This window comes from Gallus gallus, chromosome 5 (genome assembly GCF_016699485.2).
Source record: "Gallus gallus isolate bGalGal1 chromosome 5, bGalGal1.mat.broiler.GRCg7b, whole genome shotgun sequence".
NCBI classification, from domain to species: Eukaryota; Metazoa; Chordata; class Aves; order Galliformes; family Phasianidae; genus Gallus; species Gallus gallus.
The window spans coordinates 44,809,392-44,829,082 of NC_052536.1; the positions used below are offsets into that span (position 1 = coordinate 44,809,392).

General features: G+C 45.1%; 1 protein-coding gene across 2 annotated transcripts in view; it reads right to left on the reverse strand.

Annotated features, from left to right (window-relative positions):
* Positions 1–18,645, reverse strand: part of PRIMA1 (proline rich membrane anchor 1) — a 47,073-nt gene extending 28,428 nt beyond the window's left edge. For both annotated transcript variants that reach the window (NM_001145492.2, XM_015287567.4), the window contains exons 1-2: positions 18,467–18,645; positions 12,672–12,822 (exon numbers count right to left, since the gene is read on the reverse strand). In NM_001145492.2, the coding sequence (NP_001138964.1) occupies positions 12,672–12,822; positions 18,467–18,559 (244 nt within the window). In that variant the 5' untranslated portion in view covers positions 18,560–18,645. The remainder of the gene's footprint in view (positions 1–12,671; positions 12,823–18,466) is intronic.
* Positions 18,646–19,691: the final 1,046 nt, after the last annotated feature.

Consider the following 19,691-nt stretch of genomic DNA (forward strand, 5'->3'; position numbering starts at 1 on the left):
GATTTGGATTATGTCACTACCCAAAGAGCACTGACCTAGAAAGCTGCTATGTTGTATCTGTTTCCTGAGATGTTGCCACAGAGAGCAGACACCAGAAGATGATGCTGCCCAGCAAGGAAAGACTGAAGAACTCCTTTACACCAGCAATGTCCTATCTCACCATACTCATCTCTGGATTATGGCTGCAACAGTATACAGTATGAATATACTACCTTAAACAAAATAAGAGCCCCCTAAATCTGCAGTAGATTTTTATCTACACAAAAATTCCACATAATTTTTTTTCCACCTTTTCAGTTCTTTGTAGGCCTATGCTTTTCCTGCTGCCTGTAAACTGAGGGCTATTTCCAGAGAGCCGTGAGCTAGTCAGGTAAACAACTGCTACTAGGCAATAGTAGTGTGCTCAGCAGAAAGCCTGTCCTGATTTACTGCCTCCCTCAAGTAGTTAAATAACAGTGGTGGAAATCAGCTATTCCTGGAGCAGATGATTCTTCTGTTTATCACATTATGTTGCAGACAACTTTATATCACGCAGCTGCTCTGTGCATATGTTCCTACTACAGTTTTAAGGGGGATACTGTTATCACTATGCAGTGGGAACTTCTGCTATAATAAAAACATGTGTGGGATAATGCTGGAGAAATTCCCTTCCCTGCAGCTTTCACACGGTAGATGCTGTTTCTCTGCTCTCCCAGTTCACCTCTTTGTTTAGCTCTCGCCTCCTTTCTAAAAATAATTTCCATCTGAAACAAGAATCGTGCTGAGTCTTGTGCATAGATCTGGAGGATGAGACTTGAAGAAATGGAAGAAAGGAGCAGTTTTGCAGGAGCTTTATGGAGGTCATGGCTGATAGAGGGGTACGTGGCTCATTGCAAGAACTAGGACTGTAACCTCAGGTGGAAAAAAGTTGAGCCTGAATGTAGTCAGGGAAAGAGAGAGGAGCTGTGCTAAACTTCCAAGTGTGGTGCTTGATACCTAAGCTTTAGAGGTCATTGAACATGGATGCATTTGGGTTTGTGTTTTCCAGTATATTTCACTAAGGCCTCATGTTGCTATGCTGTCTTCACTGGCCTCATGTTCTCCTGCTTTTGTCTGGCAGATTAAGAGTACTTTGAAAAATGAACTTGTCATTAGTACCAAAATAAAAATAATACCAGATGAATATACTGGTTGCTTGGGCATAAGTAAAGCACATTGAGATGAAGCAGCTTGTCCAAAGTTGCTACAGCTTGGTGAAAAAGCCAGAAAACAATGTCTTTTGACTCCTGGCCAGTCCTACATTCTGGACTCCTCCTTGGGAGTCAGATGGAAACAGTGGATTTAGTCATAACTGCATTATCAGGGTGGAAGCAATCAGATCTCTGCCCCATGCTGATGCCATGCCCAGAACTTCTGTGTGGCAGAGTCCTGTGGACAGCATAGCATCCAATATGTTATTCAGGAAGGGCTTATGCCAATCCTGTAGAAAATCTGTATTGGTTTTAACATCACTGTAGTGGAATAATGGCTCTTCAGGTAAGAGTCCTATAAGCTTATGGAAATATAATGATGTAGAGTGCAGAGCAATCAGGAATATTTAAAAAAAAAAAAAATTGGAAGGGAAAGCCTGTGCTCCAAGCAGTCAACAAGCTGAGGGCCAGCTCTGCCAGCTTTAATCCTATCAAGCTGATGAGCCCCACCAGAACTGAGGTATGACCCCCACAAATAGGAGCTAAACATAGTTTCAGATCCCAAGGTCCTTGGGAGGAGAGTAGGGGTAGTGAGTGTGCAGGAAGAGTCTGTTCTCTAAAGCATGATCTGGAGAAGCAGTTGCATTTAAAGGCCTTGTGGAAAAAAAGCTTTTAAGGAGATTACATCATAGCTACTTTCTGTGTTAACACTCTGCTCTGGCATTTATCTTTACAATGGGCGCTCACGTCAGCTACTGCCCTCTGTCACGTGTTTTTCTAACCAGCAGTCTCCTGATGAGATGCTGCTTCTCCCTCTCCATCTAATTCTCCCTCAGCGAAAGGACAGAATTGTTTTTTACCCTGATAAATCATACACTATCAGTTCCTGTCCTAAGCAAATTAGAATTGAAGCCTGTGGCTTGTAAGGCAGTCTCCTTGCAACAGTACAGTCACTCTAGAAAGCCTCATGGGTACCATCTCATTTCCCTGCTGTCCGTGACCTGCAGCAGAACCAGGCTGAGTAGCACGGATCAGGATGACACCCCTATAGAGTCCTAGTGCATAACAGCCATCATCATGTTGCTGTACTTGGTGGCCTGCTTCTTGAAATGCAGGAGTCGATCAGATTAGTGGGCATCTCGTGCCTCCAAGAAAGAGGTCACAAATGCCTGAACGTTTTCTGTTAAATTAGTATTCTGGAATTTATTTCAGAAGCTGACCTGATTTCTGCAGGTTCTGAGCGCTGAGATGCTTTAACTTGGGTGCCTGAATATAGATACGCAAACTTCAGTTTAATTTTCTGAGTTTTATCATGCAGGAGTCAACCTCTCTTTTCTGAGGTATTGTTCCATGGGAACAGAAATCCCTCTAAGGAAGGACCCCAGCCTCAGCTCTTCCCTTCCTCCTTCAATAATTTTTTTTTTTGCAAGATCTCTACCCCATTCTCTGATTCTCCTTCAGTCACAGTAGTCCAAGCTTTCTACGGTGTCCCAAGGTATAGGAATAAAAAGTTGTATGTTTGCACAGTTATTCCTTTCCCAATTCTGTAATGGGATAAATAATTTTTCCCTTACAAGTACTATACCTCCCTAGCAACCAGCTGCATTTCCTCGATCTCTTCACCAACCACGTATACAAGCAAGAACAGCAGTGAGGCAGTGGTTTAGGGCAGAACAACAACAGCACAGCCATGACCTGCAGACAGTGATTCTCAGTTCTTCAGAACAGAGGCACTGCTGAGAGGCACAGACATACGCAAGTGCTGTACCATCCACTTCATTGCACAAACACACAGCCCAGCTCTCCAGTGGCAGGCGATGTGCAGAGAGCATGAGCTGTGCTTCAGAAGGGAAAATCAGTGCCTGTGATCAGCTGCTTGCCCAAGCAAACTGTGAGATCCCCTTGCATTCAGGAAAGAGGCCTGAAAACACCAAACCATCGTGTTGAGTCTGCCTTTACCACTTCAGTGCTCTGATACCTGAAAGTATATTTAGCAGATTTCCACACCAGTGCTCAACAGCCATACAGACATGTAAAAAATAATAATCTTCAGTGCTTGACATCCATCTCAAATCCAGAATTTACAGAAGTAAGTTTCACATGTGATAGCTCTGAGTGTTCGATGGGTTTAATGACTTCCTGAGATCCAACCAGCAGGTTGGAGGTGCAGGGAGAGCAGTGCTCAGGACTCACTTGTTGATGCTCCCTGCAAGGAGGGAAGACACCTCTTTTGCAGGAGTTGTGATACATCACCCTGAAGTCTTCTGAAAGCTTATTCGTCTCTCAGCTCTTGCAGTGGACAGGCCTTCAAAAGAGGGATGAAGTACACTGAAATCCAAACAGCTGAAATGTGATTTTAGAAGTCTAATCCCCTGCACTGATGACCAGTCTTTTTCCAGAGAATGATTAATGAGATACTTCAGGACTGGCAGATTCAATCCCACAGAAAAATGACAGATTTTCTTTGTATAATGTTCTACATGTACAGATCAAATTAGGGACAAGATCTGCACAAATTCTTCAGGCTGAGCAGTATTCACTTGAGCGGTGCCATCAAAGACACTATGGCCATGAAATACAAATAGAATTCAGTGCTACTGTTATGATTAAGATATTATCTTACAGATACTGTCTTTTTAAAGAGCTCATGAACCCACAGACAATAGCGAAGATTGGACAAACCTCACAGCTTGGAACTGATGCGATCTCAACATTCATGCCTTCAGGGAAGGCAGATAGAAAACCACCTTCAGCCACCTGCAGGCTGAATTTCCTAGCACAGATTGTACAAGACTTGGAAATACTTGGGACATTTCCCTCAGGTATTAGTAGCAGCAGTTTCTAAGGCACTGGTCTGTGTCTGTCTCTAAAAAATTAATGGATTGTGTGTAGGGTGTTAAGACACTACGTGGAGAGTGGCTATACTGGACGTACACTTTAGATTTATGACTACAGATGGCTTTCAAGAGTTCACTTTAAAAAGAAAGACACTGCAAGTCATATGTCTGAGTTTCAGGGAACAGCTGGTTGACTATGTAGCAGATACTTCTGTTAGTGTACACCACTTACATAAATGTTATAGACATAACAGTTAATTCCTTTTACCACTTCAGTGGCTCGGTTATTACTGAAAGGGCTATAGCTATCACCTAACAATTTTCTTTGAGGAGACCAGTTATTTCCTCACCAAGCGCACTTGGATTCCTTATCCAAAGTGTGTTTGGGTTTCACTTAAGGAAAATATAGCTAAAACTGATTACCTGATCAGTGCAAAATGGAACTAAAATGTAAAGTGCTTTCCAAACCAGAAGTAAACTTAATCTCAATAAGATGAAATTCCATTTATCATCTCACTCGGTATCTGTAAAATCCAAAATAGTTAAAATAGCCCTTACAGCTTGTTAACAGATCAGGTCATTTCACCATGCCAAGTGCCCTACAGGAAGTCCTTTGTCACCACATTTCTAACTTTCTGAAAGCCAAAAGATGAGGCACAGCCTTCCTTACAGTCACAAATGTAAGCAAATTGGCTACTGGTCACTGCCTACACTTTCCTCTATCTTCACACAGAAATCTAGATCTGCATGAGCAGACAAACTCTTGCAGAGATGCTATTGACCATCGCTCCATAAAAAAGCATATGGAACTTGGCAGCCAGTGCTGAAGAATGAAGACAAAGCACCTGCAACTTGCTAAATCAAACTAAGGGTTAAACCAAACCCTCCCTTTGCTCCACTGTCAGTAACTTCCTTTGATGCTGGCTGTGAAATAAGATTATGTCCTGCATCCAGAAGGAAGCAAAAATGTCCAGTGATGATTCGGTAGAATTTGTCCCACTGGCTACCTTCAACAAGCCCAGTTTTATTTGCCAAAGAACAGACCTTTGAGTAAAACATTTTTTGCTAATGAACTGATGAAATATCAACCTTGCTTAAAAGACATTCTTCAAAGTGAAAAATTGATTCATTTTAATAACAATTAGGTATTCACAATTTGCCAGTGTTTATATGTGACATAATTTATTAGTGCAAGTGCTAAACTATCTCAATTATTAATGATAATTTTTGGCAGTGGTATCAGTTATTAACTGACATTTTTATTTACCTTAATGGACACTATGTACTCACTTCAGGATAAGAATTCAAACATCCAGACCGCTGCTTTCTCGATCTGCTATCTTGACTTAAAAATTACTCATAAGTTGTGATTTTACAAGCAGCACAATGCTTATTTACTAAATTGATAACTAAGATAATGCACAAAAACATTACGAGGACATACTCTTCTGTGGGTCTGCTTTACCAAGGTCAGCTGCTTAGCCTTCGCTGCCAGCACAGCTTGTGCCAATAAAGAGTTTACTTCTGGCTTGTCAAGATGAGGCACAACTCCAGACTACCACGGGCATGGGAACTTACAATTATTTGTATCTCAACAGCCTCTGACTCATCAGTAACTTCACTGAAGATTTGTTATCTTCTTAATCAATGAAATGATAGTCATGTACAAATGGACTGCCATCCACACAAGGAATTTACATCTTCAGTTTTGCCAAGTCCTTTTGCTTAAAAAATAAAAAGAATCAGGCTATTGGAGTACGCATCTCAAAGCAGAAGGGATTGCTCTCCTGCGGAATGAGTTTAATGTCTACTGTTTCTTGTTTCTAAATTAGACAATACTTTTAATCTACAGATAACAGAACTCTCACTGATTTCTGCACTGCAAAATCTGGCCTGAGGCTCTTACTTTTAAATACTGGAAAATGTACGAACGAGTACGTTTTCAAGAGAGTGGATTTTTCCATAACATGGATTTATTACTGCATGAAAAATTCAAAACAAATCTGCAAGGTCCCAGAGCAGCAGGAAGATTCATCACTTGCCTAAATAAAAATTAGCCTTGACAAAACATTTCAGAATTTATTGTGGTGAAAAAACTCGGAGCTGGGAAGGCAACGGAAGGTGGAAATAATAGTGTGATCCAACCAGTATTTCACAAATACATACAGAGAGTTTACAACAGCACAATATGAGATCTTATGTACGCAACTGACAGCAGAATCCTATCAAGTATTAGCATGAGCCTTTTTCCAGTCTTTCCTGCTTCCTAGTCACTTCAAACTTAGTCTGGGCATCTGGGATGTATATGATTTCAAACATCATATTTCACTGTTGCTTAAGAAACTTGCTCACCCTGAACGTTTTCAGGGTCTCATTTTGACTCAGATATGAGAACTGCTAGCTTTTATTCCTACACTAGAAATAACTGAGCTACATGCAAGAAGATACCAGGATTCTGAAATCTTTGTCTCTTTGGAATTTTAATTACCAGCACCTGCACTGCTAAGCAGGTGTCCTGGTTTCAGCTGGGACAGAGTTGATTTTCTCCACAGTATGAGGTATGATGTTATGTTTTGGCTTTAGGAAAAGAACAAGGTTGATAACACGCTGATGTTTTAGTTGTTGCTGAGCAGTGCTGCACAGAGCCAAGGACATTTTGGCTTCTAATACTGTCCTGCCAGCAAGGGGCTGGGGGGGAGGCATATGGAGCTGGGAGAGGACAGAACCAGCACAGCTGACCTAAGCTGGCCAAAGGAATATTTCATACCATGTGGCATCAACTATAAAACTGGTGGGGTTGACTGGGGGGACAAACTGGTTTCGTACTGGTCAGCGAGTGGTGAGCAACTGTACTGTGCATGGCTTATTTTGTAAATACGTATATAAATATAATTGTATTTACTATTGTTCTTTTTCCTTCCTTTTCCCCTCAGTTCTCGCTCACATCCCATTGGGAGCAGGGAGTGAGCAAACAGCTGTGTGGTACTGAGTTGCTTACGGTGTTAAACCTCAACAGCAGGAAATCTAAGCATTGCACTTCTGATTTAGGTGGGTGAATTCTACTAAATTCCATCTTAGTAGCTTAATAATTTTGTTCTCTGTGCATCTGGGGAAGGCAGTGTCTGCAGTGTGAAGTCAACATGATGTGAACCTGGACTCGAATTGACATGTGCCATCATCTGTGTCTTCGGGTTGCATGGCTAGATGTCAATTTAGATTTGAAAGCCTCAAAATCCTACTGCAAGTTCTTAGAATTGCAACCCTTCAGTAAACTGAAAGTGTATGTGGGAGAAGACAAGAATTGAATTTGGTTTCGCACTGTAAATTATAAACAAAGCTCTCACACAGGAGTGTAGCTCAAAGTATAACAGCTGTGTTACCAAAATTGAAAGGGCTTCCCTGTTTCAGCATCCTGCTTGCAGTTCAAAAACATAATCTAGACCAATATGCTAGAAGAATGTTCTCTCACAGTAGCTATCATTAATATAATTTCTTTGATGTAGGAATCTGTGCACCTCTGCACTTTCAGTGTTACTGTAGTCCTCTTCCATTATTGCTCAGTTTTGCTAACAGGTATGTTGTATGAATTATAGAGGAAAGCATCTTTCTCCTGCTAGGAAAACAAATTTATTTGGCCACAATCACACTTACAGCTGCTCTCTGCAAAATTGCAAAGCACTCCTGGGACAAAAGGCCTACACAGATGGAAACCGCAAGTCAGAGCTCTCTGGGATGCAAGAGCTGCACCCAGATACCTGCAGCAAACTCTTTGGCACCTCATGTTTTAAGCCATGACATGGCCTCCGGAAGGATTTCAATGAAGCTTTTGCAATCATGACCTCCCCTCGACTCCTGGAGGACAATCACAGATGTCTGCCAAGGCCAGAGGTCCTTTCGGCATTGTATAGGCAAGGCTGTCTGTGACTGTGCTCATGTGGTGATGCTAAGAAGTGATGTGGTGAGAACCACGACTATGTTTATCTATCCTTTTTAAACATCCGTTTGGAGAGAGTGCTTAGTTTGAGATTTAAACTCATTTTTTCGACCCACAGTGGGTCACTCTGCCCATTCTATTACCAGGATTTAGAATCTTAGATCATAGAAAAGCCTAAGGTAAAGCCATTTCTTATACTTGTATGTCCCAGAAGCACATGGTTTTCATTTCCATAAGAAGTTCCTGCTATGAAAGGCCACATTGGTAGTGGTCAGCAAGTGAAATCTTCCAAGACTAGTTACTTTAAAACCTACTCAAAGTTTAAGAAGTTTCAGAGTGCTCCTGTCCTTCAGACTTCTCCCTGTTACACACATTGTGATCATCTGTCCTTAAAGATCCAAACATCCTTGGCTTCCCTACTTCCACTGAAGGGACGCTTCATACTCTTTGAAATTAAGCTATACATTTCTGCTCGTACAGTTGCCAAAAAGTTTCTTTCTGACTACAGTTGGTCATTTTTGTTTTGGCATTTTCAACAGTCCAAATAATTAATTAATTAGATGCATTATCTTCAAGATAAAAGATTTCACCTTGAAAAACCAAACTGTACAATTACAGCCTGGAGATTAGAGTCCTCTGCAATGATATAATTCACTTTGGCTTCGCACTGCAGCTTGATTACGCTTTATCTCAATTGAGAGCTTAGGACTTTCACTGAGTTCAGGATCTGTGTATGTATTTGTACGTGCAGCGAGTCAAAGGCTGGTTCATATCCAGACTCGGTTGTGCTAGTTCTACTCACATATCCTCCACTAAATTTCAACTGAAGAAATATTTGGTCTGGTACTTCTGTCACCCAGAGAGGGGATGGCAGTACCACGGATGCCTCCACCCAGTGAAGGAGATGGGCAGAGACAGCAAAAGTTGCCAACCAACAAGTGAGGTGTTCATGCTGGACTTCCTTTCCCTTCCTTGGTTCACGTTTAATAAGTCACTTCTGAACTGTCTTTTATCCTCAAAACTTACACAGTCTAAAACTTATACTGACTGCAGTATTTGTCTCTCCTTGGATGTCTACCGTCAATCCTCTCCTCCTTTGAAAGCCTGGCTTCTACTTTCAAATGAAGTCCTTTCTTCTTTGCAGTGGCCCTGGAGAATCCCGCGTGCTCACAAAGTATTTAAAGGTTGACATCTGCGATGTTTTTGATTTTGAAGGGTCAACTTCATTTGAACTAGCTTCATCTCATGGGTCTGTGGAGCTGGGTTAGAAATTCTGCCTAAACAAGTACTCTATGCACCCTGCCTCAGCCTTGGCTGAAAGCCAGGAACCAGGAGGAAAGCAGATGAAGGGAAATAAGAAACAGTTAATTAAAAGCCAGGTTCTGAGAATCTTGGTCGGCCTTAGGCCCCTCACAGCCACATGAGCTTTTCCTTCACTTCATTAACCAGCAGTTTTCTAGGCATGGGTTAAAGAGCAGGCTGCTGCTTGCATAAGGAGAGAGACTGCAGAAACATAAGGATGCCAGACTGCTTGGAGGAATTGTAATTGGCTCGACTCTTCAACAGTTCTCACTAGTTTTTTGCAAAGCCCCCAGCTTCCTAGCTACTTCTAATATAGGCTAGGGTTCCTCAGCTTGAAAACTCTCAGGAAGCAACACTCATATAATGAACAAAACAGCAGTATCTCAGTGGGACACCAATAAAGAGCACCCAGGATGAAACTTAGGAAACTCAAAACTGAAAGACTCATGGTGAAGACCCATGTGTCCCAATGTATGGAAAGAGATACTGAACCCCAGCCTCGCAATACTGAAAGAACCAGCATCCACAGAGACAAGTGTGGCCAACTCAGCCTTCATTTAGATACTGTAAAGCAGTAGTATCCACTGCAGCAGACCAGGATTCCTCTGCTTAACATGGGTATGCTGCTGCAGGGCATGGAGAATGTCCCATGAAAGCTGCAGTGAAAGCAAGAACAGGATTTGGAAGGGACATCAGAGATGTCAGTGTCCTGTATGAAGGAATTAGAAACATGGGAAAAGGAAGCCCCTGACTGTGGCTGAGGGATGACAGAAACAGTTTGTGTTTTCTTTCCTGGGACCTGGAGTCTGGGTGGCAGAGTCATTATCTGAATTCACCAGTCTGTAATTCAGTTATCCATGTTGGGAAATATATGGACCAAATGATCTAATTTAATTCCTATACTCATATTGCTGCATGAATGATATGTCTCCTCAGAGCGCAAGGAAACGCAACTCATCTATTCCATACAAGCAAGTTGGTGTTTCTGCCACTTCTCATTTATTTAAACCGACTGCTAAGTTGCATGTGATTCTGTTTATTTTCTGTGGAAGGAATTAGCTTACTATACATCAGAATAAACACAGAACTTATCAGCAATTATACATGAATTCTGGAATTCATAATATTTAACAGATTTTGTATATCTGGAGGAGGCAGAGTTGAGGATCTGTCACTTGGATGGGCCAGTCAATATTGAAATGTCTAAAGAGATACTAAACGCAATGTAATTGCTCCCAAAATTTCTGAATTGTTCTCAAGCACAGCAAAATCCTTTCAGGGGTGGATTCAGCTGCTAACATACAATGTTGTCCTGCACATCCAAGTAGCATTTGCTGAAGTGGGATTGATGGAGAATAAAGAAGGAGTGTTCTATGCTTTTCCACCACAGCAGGTGGAGACCAACCAGAACATGTCAAAGATGGCTGTCAGTGTGTGTAGTAACGGGATGGGTGAGAGATATGTACTTACTGCCTTTCACCATCAGACTCACACCACAACATGTAGAGGTGATAGAAGCTTCCAACAACTTTCAGTGCAATTGAAAATATAGTTGCTAAGGGCTGTGCCTCGGAGACTGCAGCCGTTTGCGGCTGACAAAGCTCTAAGGGCAATGGCAGCATCTTCTCAAACTACCTCATGGTGCAGACATTGTACTTTGTAAAAGTAACAAACTTGTGGCTCCTGGGCTGCTGCTGCTTTTTGCTGAGGTCTTTCCAATACCTGAATCACTGAGAAAGTGCAAAGTGCAAGCCTAGCATCAAGCACTTAATGGTTTGTCTTGTCCCTTTACTGCTTTATCTGAATGCTGTTTAAAAGTGGTGTACATAACATCAGTATTTAACCACAAGGCTCACTCGTCCTCCCAAGAATGGGGCTTGCTGTACACGGGGGCTAAATCACAGCGCCTAGACAGCCGATAACAATTAAAGCCTCTTTCAAGATGAGGCACTTGATTGCTACTCTAAAGCTCACTGGTGAAAGGAATGCGTAATCTATTTTTTTATTGCATTTGAAATGAAAGAGCTTGTTTAAATATTAGTCATCTGGATTTATATAGCTCATTTTTAGAGCTGGGCTAGCACCTGGCAATCCAGCCTGAGTAAGCATCAGGCTATCCCAGTCGCAGGCCTGTTTGATTTCTGTTTCCTCTTTTTACAGCATGTGACAGACTGATTTTTTTTCTGGGATGATTTCCTTCCCACTCACAGCAGACAGCTCCATACATGCAGAGCAGCTGCCTGCCGGGAGGAGCAGAGCAGAAACCTCCTCCCACGATGCTGAGCACTGTGCCCAGGACCAATGCTGACACTGATCTACATATGGGTAAGAGTGGTGCCCTCAGGGCAGTGAGTAGCCCAGGTGCAAGAAAACAGTGATAAAACACTTTTTTTTTCTGACTATGAGACAAAGATGAAGGCAATTTTCACTATTACTGTCCACAACATTTTTTTTTTTTCTGAAAATTGAAAGAGATTTTCTCCTGCTATTAAAAACATTCATCTCTGCTTTTCAAGCTGTCTTTGTTTTTCCTTTCCCAAGTGTTTCAAATTACTGCTTTTTTTCTGCCTTCGCCTTACATTTCTGCAGCCTGGCACAGATACGAAGCTTGCTGCTGGCAGAAAACTGCAAAATTCTGCCTGTCCTCTGCCAGGCTGAAAACTATGCTTGAGCCTTCCTCATGTCTTGCACACATCTGAGGATGGAGCTGATAGAGACAAACAGCCAAATGATGCTGCTAATGATTTCTTTTCCCTCAGGGGAAGCACTGAGAAGGATAATAGATATACTTTGCAACACTGTTCCCAAGGGACTTTATCTAAGCAGGGAGAAGAATTAATAGGCAGCCTTTCAGGGAGAGACAAATATGCAAAAATATCGCAGTGCTAAGGAGTTCTGCTGACATAGCAAGCACCTAAAGGTGTCTGTGCAGGGCTCAGTCCATGTCCTGGCACTGAGTCGACACAGGCAGTGCCAGCAGTGTCAGCTCACTGCCTGAGGACCTATCCATGCCACCCTTTCCACCCAAGTTGGTCTGGACAGAATGTTGGAATTTTTGCCTGCTTGTAAATTAATGGGTCTTGGACTGTGCGGACTCCAGGCTGCATACATGGTGAAACAGGAGGTGATGTAAATCCAGGAGAAGCACAGTGCTTAGTCTGCATAGGAAAGAATTTGTCAAGGCTAGGACGTTAGTGAACCATTTAAAGCCAGGGAATCATATATAATACAATGAAAGGAGGGAATTTCTCTGGCTTTCCTCCAGAAGCCAAGTATTATTCATTGATCAGAAACCAGATCTCCATCTCCACTGAGAACACTTTTTCCTCCATTTGCTAAGTAGAAAATGACAAACGAGCTCGCTGTGCCCTCTCCCACATCCTTCCCTCTCCCATCTGCCCAGGCATCCCTGCCCCTCTGCCCACTTACCCGGCACCACCAGCAGCCTGGGGGGCGGCGGGGGAGGAGGTGGCGGTGGCGGCGGTGGTGGTGGCCTGCATTGGCAGATCTGCTGGCAGCTCTCCGGGACTTCATCTGCTACAGGCTTGGAGCATGACTTCTGGGGCTCACCCTGAGTGATCTGTGGAGAAACAAGTCATGGCACAAGCAGCAGAAAGAGGGAAAACTGATTTTCCAGGAACATGCTTCTTGAACTTGAGTTCCCAATTGGCACCTCAGCCCCTGGAGAGAACTGAGCTCCTGCCACTGCTGTTCCTCACTGAGGACACAAGGTCACTTCCCTGTGATGTCTCAGCTTTATGTTTTACTTAACACAGTATCTTCAAGACCTCTTTACTTCTGACTGTGGCCGGCTGGTTTCTGAATTATTATGGGGTAGAGTGCAGGCGGGTAGTGGCAGACAATGTGGTTGCGTAAGCCTTCTTTCCTTAGGAAAGCTGTCTAATAGCATGCATTATTCACAGGGTTGTTGCTGCAAGCCAAAGAGAGCTAATAAAAATTGCAAGACATTTAGGGTCAGGATTATTCTCATTTTCCTTATGGCGGAACCAAGAGCCAGAGATCTCTCCTGTTTTGCCAGCTTCCCTTTCACGTTTGGAGTCATGCTTCGCTTCCCACCATGGTGAGGTGCAGCCCCATCTACTCATCTGCAGACTGCATGGAAGACTTGGTCAAAATGGAAATGCCACAGCCCGTGCCTTGCAGCTTCCTGTTGGTTGTCAGTGAAGCTGAAGAGAAGGCACTGCAGAACCCAAGTGTAACCATTGGTGAACCCACATGTAGGCATTGCTTGGCACTGGCCGATGATTTAGCCAGGATGCATACATTCAGCACTGTGATCTAGTCGTGACAAGAAACACATGTTAATACATATTTTTCTTACCAGAAATAATATTTATATGTCTAGGAACATGTAAATAAGGATATTCAGTAACTGTAAAATTCCTAATCTAATGCTACAAAATGAAAAGGAGTATGTCCCTAACGAAAAGGGAATCTGTGGAATACTGCAGGAGCCTCTGACTCAGGGGGAGAGCCCTCAGGGGTCTCTTAAGTCAACCTTTTTTTGAAAGGATTCAAACTGAAATGGAAAATATGGGATATTCACTGAAGCTAAGGAAATCACGGGAACATTCAGATGTTGCCTTGTAAACTTGGCCTTGGAAGGGTTATAATCCTAATAGCCTTTCCCTAATATCATCCTCCTTATTCAGCTCTCTTTCATGGCATGTTGGTCATTCTGCAGAGAACATCTCACTCCAGCCTCTCTGGCCTGTTTCAGACAGCCCCTTCTGCCCTGTTGCCTGTCTCCACGGTCACTTGGGGCTCACAGAACCACATAACAATTTGGTTTGGAAGGGACCTGTAGCAATTATCTTGTTCCACACCCCATCCTTCCAGTTTGCCTTCTACTCCCTCCCACCCAGGCTTCACCTCCCTTCCCCAGACAGCTCTGGGACAGAGCCCATCTCCTCTCCCCTGCAGGAAGCACACAGGCCTTTCATGTATTTCTGGCCAAAAAAAGAGATGTGGGCAATTAAAACAACAACATCACTGCACCAAGGACACATTCACATGTGTAGGAGGTTTCTAAAGCAGAAAGATGCATTGCTCTGGCCTCGGGGAAATAGAGGTAGGGCTTTGTTGATTAAATATTACAGAGAGGGAAGAAAAGAATAGAAAGAGCTACGTGTAGCTGAGGCACAAGTCAGGAGGATCAGTTGTTTAAACAGCACGTCAACATCTATTACCAAACATAGGGAGAGACAAATTCAGCACAAGTGCTTTCCAACTTTCCCTTCGCCGCCAGGTAACAGTATGAGGCTGGTTAGAGACCATCCCAGACAGCTTCCAGGAACTTACACAAACTCTCCGAACACTCTAATGAATCAAAGTGACTTGGCTTCATAATCCCTCAGAGCTGGTAATAAATCTGTCTGCTAAGTAGGTGCATTTATTTTTAACGTAAGTGATCACAGGCAGCAGAATATTCTCTCTGCACCGCTTTGGCTCCTGTGGGGATGTCTGTGCACTGGGCCAGGGTGCCAGTGGCTCACCCAGAGGAAGGGCACCCAGGGCACTCTGAGGGGGGACCCATGGGGCAGCACCTGCAGCACTCACACACCAAGTGGGGCAGCATCTCTCTGCCAGCATCAACTGCTGACCAGGCAGCACTATCAACCCCCAGCTCTAATTATCACTCCCTTCTTGGTTCTCTGGTCGATAAACCCTATGGCTCCCTACAGTCTTGCGGGAGCCAGTGAAGTGGGAGAGAACAGAGCCAGGGTAGAATACCATTCAGCAGTCTTGGAGCCAACCTCATGCAGACCAGAAGTAGCTTTGTGTATATGAGTCTGATCATGGTGCTGGTATGGAAGAGATACACTGATTTATTGCTCTAACTTAATATCAACCAGAACCAAAAGGCTTGCTCGATCTTTTTTTAGACTATTGACTGCTTTTAAATCCCTGGAGGCTCTTCTACCTTAGACTGATAATAGAGTGTCCTCAGAAACCAGTGTGTATTTTTCTCAATTACTTTGCAGACAAGATTAACCCTATGCATGTCCAACTGCTCTCTGTTCCCGTATACTTTTTTGGTAACATTTCTGAAAAAAAGAGTTGCTTGGTCTCCACATCTCTCACTCTGAATCATTTACTGAGATTCCTCACAATGATTCTGAATGCTTGGCAAAGAACAGGAATTTGAGAGCACTGGCTTTGACACCTATTTGATTCTCTTCTCTACAGTGTCCAGCTGATGGAAGATACCTACAGGAACATAGATTTTGCCTTCAAGGGTTGGTAAAGAACAAGGATATTGTAAGTTGGCTGAAATCTGTCAGGAAAAGGAAGGACATAAATTGAAGCTGTGGCCTTGAGGAGCAGAGAAATGGTAAAGGAATGCTGCAAGATGGTTAACTAATGGCAGCACGATAGATTTGAGAAAAAAAAAGAAGACATTTGGCTTGTTTTCAAGAAAAAAACAACTCACGGTATTGATGTCTATTAGCCTTCTTATGAAAGGAATGAAGAATATTACTTGTATCTTGTAAAGGTAAGCAGAACAAATCACTAGAAAATATGCTTTGGGGAAAGATTCCATCCTCCCGGAGGATGATGAAATAAATTACTCCACATTTCTTTACCACTGTCTGTAATTCAAGGTAAGCTGCACTTACAAGAGCTGGCAGGAGAAAAACAGATCTGCCGAGAGAGCCCCATCCCTCTCTGGCCTGCCCTGCTAATGAGCACCCACTTGGAGCCCTGGAGAGGGGTTGGCTCTGGACCCTCGGCACGCTCCCCACTCTCTTGCCACACTCTCCAGCCCTGGTGCTGTAAGCACCATGGACATGTCTCCTTGGCACCTGGCTGCTTGTCTGGCCATTTGTCAGCTTGGGTGCACGTGTTGCCTGCCCTTCAAGGGGGTGCAATTTTTTTTCCCTGTTTTGAAAATAAGTAGAGAGTTGACGTTACCATTTTGTACCTTTGACACGAACATGCTCTGCAAAAAGGCAAATGTTTTTAAGTATTCATGGCAATGAAAATCTGATCCACAAATGTCCAGGGAAAAGCAACAAAAAGTGGAAAACGTTGGCTTCTTTTTGTAGTTTCTCAGTGGAAGTCCATATCTGTCACACTTCTGCTTAATCCAAGACTTCCTGCAGAAGCAGTGGGCCTGGTCCTGCCTTGTGCAGGGTGGGAAAACCAATCTGTGTGTGGCCAGAGGAGCTCAGTACTCCAGTAGAGTCCTGCAGGGCTGCAGCAGTCCATGAGCATGCTCTACAGAGTGGAATAGGAAGAGTGGATCAGTACAGCCTCCTGACCGTGGCTCTCTGGTAACTGCAAAACAGGCCATGGGAGGAAAACTTGAAAAGAGAAGTGCCACTGAGACCTCTAAGATCCTGCTGAGGTGGTGAGAGCTTTGCCTCTTGGAACCAGTCTACAGAGATGAGATCTCAACAACGCCGTGTAAATCCCAGAGCGGCTCTGCATAATTCACATCACAGTTAATCCAAATCCATGTTTATAAAACCAGAAAAGACATGACGCTACCATTTATCACTGCACATACTGATACATTTTTTAAATTACATCAAAAACTTCAGACAGAATCATGCCTTCCTTCCTGTCATGTTGGCTATTAGGCTAAGAAAAACATATATATGCATACATACAAATTTTAATGATGCTGCTCCTCTGATTTGTATCTGACTGATTCCGTTAAGTGCCTCAAGGCAGGGCCCAAGGAAGGAACACCAAGACATGGTGAAGGAGGCCATGCCACACACAGGTCAGAGCACAGCTGATGGGTAGAGAAGGGCTGGGAGAAGTGAGAAACCGCAGTGGCTGCTGTCAATAGAGTAGGGATACAATGGGACCCCTGGGTCAGTCATCCTCAAAGGAAGACTTTGATGAGAAGAGCAATGGTTACAACTCGATATGGGGAAGGGAGCCGTGGGAGTGATTCAAAGAGGAGTGAGCTCCAATCCCAGCATGTTGGTGCACTGGTGAGCGTTCTGCACCATCCTTCCCTCTGATACCTGCCAGGGTGTCCTGGGATACTTCTGTGTTTGGGAAAAAGCGAAAGTCTTATTGATTGCTCTTACACAGAGCACCAGGCAATAGCACAAACACAGATGAAGAATGGGACAACAAAGCTTTGCAAGGGAAGTCTGGACCCCTTGGCTTTTGCAATTCTCAGAGACTGTTTCAATTGTTATAAATGTAACTACTATTGAAAGATTGCCCTACGTCGCTTAACTAGTTTACCATTGAGATGTTTATGCAAGATATTTTATTTTACTTTTTTTTGTCTGCTTGACTGATGGACTGATTACAGCAGAGGCATCTCTTCTCTCACAACTGCGTTTCTCTTAAAAAATGCGGCTACAGCTTTGCCTTATGGCCAACAATCTGCACACCTGAGCAGGACAGCAGCAGGGTAGCGCTGGCCAAGATTTTGATGATGGAGGAATTATCTTGAAAGATGTTGGTTTTGCCGTGTTTCTGCTCATTTTAGTCTGTAAGGTGCACAGATCTTCTTTGTCACTCACGGGCAGACACGAGATGCTGAAACATCTCTGTTTAATCTCTAGGGAGTCACTAAGTTTAGAACAAGGAGTGAAAGATGCGGAGTCTCCACCGTGTTTTCTCCAAGAAACTGCAATTGTGCTGTTCTTGAACAGCACTCAGCTGCCTCATCAGTCACTCGGCTGAAGACGTATATTATAAATAAACTTTAAAATACCCAAGTGACGCATTCGAGTCGAGCCGTGCCGCTGCTCCGCGCCCCGAGCTGGACGGGCACTCTCTCTCCCGATACACTCCTGCCCATTGGGCACCTTTCAGCTCACCCCACACCACCACCAAGGTCACCCACCGACACCCGGCGCGGAGTTGGAAAACCTTGATCTGAGGTTTAAGCGAACAGCCCCCACGTCGCAACCAACACCAAAACCCCACGACGGAACACTCCCAGAAATAAACCCTTCGGAGCACCGCATCTTCCGTGCGTGTCGCCACCGAAACGCGCTCGCTCAAGAAACTCCGCTCCGCCTCGCTCCAGCCGCAGCAAGTTGGGCGCTCCCGGGGCTCGAGGCGGGCCCCGCCGCTCCCTCACCCGCTCGTCCCGCAGCCCGAGCCGTGCCGTGCCGTGCCCGGCAGAGCCACGGATTCCCCCGCCCGGGGACCACCGCCCGCCGCCTCCGCGGCGCCGCCCGGGGCTCTGCCCGTCGCTCCCGGCCCCCTGAGCGAGGCCCTACCTGGACGGAGCCCCAGAGCGGGTGGAGGGCACAGTGCAGCAGCAGGGAGGGCCAGCAGCAGCGGAGCAGTCCCAGCAGCTCCCGGAGCAGCATCCCTCCTTGGCGGGCGGGGGCGCGGGCTCCGGGCGATCTGGGGACGGAGCAGAGCGAGCCGGCGGCACAGGCGTTGGCTCGCACCCATCCCCGGAGCGCGACTGTCCCAACTTTAATTCTGGAGGAGAGGGAGGGAAAGAGGGAGGGAGGGAAGGAGGGAAGGAGGCAGGAGGTGGGCGGGTGGGGAGGGGAAGGGGTGGTCGGGAAAACCCAGCGCCCTGCCCGGCGCGGCTCCCCCCGGCCTCCGCCCGCCCCGCCCGCCGCTCCGTGCCCGCCCCTCCGGCTCCCCCCACCGGGGCGCTCCGGGGCCGCCGCTCACCGGTCGGCCCGGTCGGGAGGAAAAAGTTTGCAGGGCGGAGGGGCCGGAGCCGGAGGGGAGAGGCGGGGGAGCGGCACGGCACGGGGGTGGCACCAACCCCCCGCCCGCCGGCGCTGCTGCTGCAGCGATTTTTCAATCCCACGGAACGGTCCCTGCGCGCCCGGCGCCCGCCGCGCTGTTCCACGCCAGCGCTCCTCCCGTCGGCGGCCGGGCTCTGCTCCTCGGGGTGCGGCTCTCGGTCCCACGCTGCAGCCGTGTGTGGTGGGGCTTTTTAATCTATTTTTTTTCCCCCTCTCTCTTTTAATTAAATATATGTATATATGTGTATATCTTTTTTTTTCTTTCTTTCTTTCTTTCTCAATGTATTTCTTTATTGTCCTGGAGTGATGCTACGGATTGTCCTGTTGTCAGCTCAGTATCCCCAGCCTAGTGTCCATGGGACATCACAAAGAGGACGCTTCCCAGTGCTGGTGTTTCTATGCAGTAATGCAGCACGTGGAAATAACAGCTCTTGCGAGGATGTGGATAAGGAGCCCCCTGATATGATGGCTCCGCAGGGAGGAAGCAGGCCAGAAAATCAAAGAGGAAGAAGGTTTTGCTTGCACTGAAGCAATTAAAACCTCAGTGACTGATGGCTGTGGCAGCTGGTTGGGCTTGGTGTGCACCAAGATGTTCATAAGTGTCTGCTGTTGGGATGGTGGGACAATCCTGTTTTTGGTGCTTTGAATGAACTAAAACAAGTGGGTTCAATTGAAGTGTTGGGCTCAAGGTTTATGTTTCATACTTGGAGATGAATGGGCTTTAGGATATGGA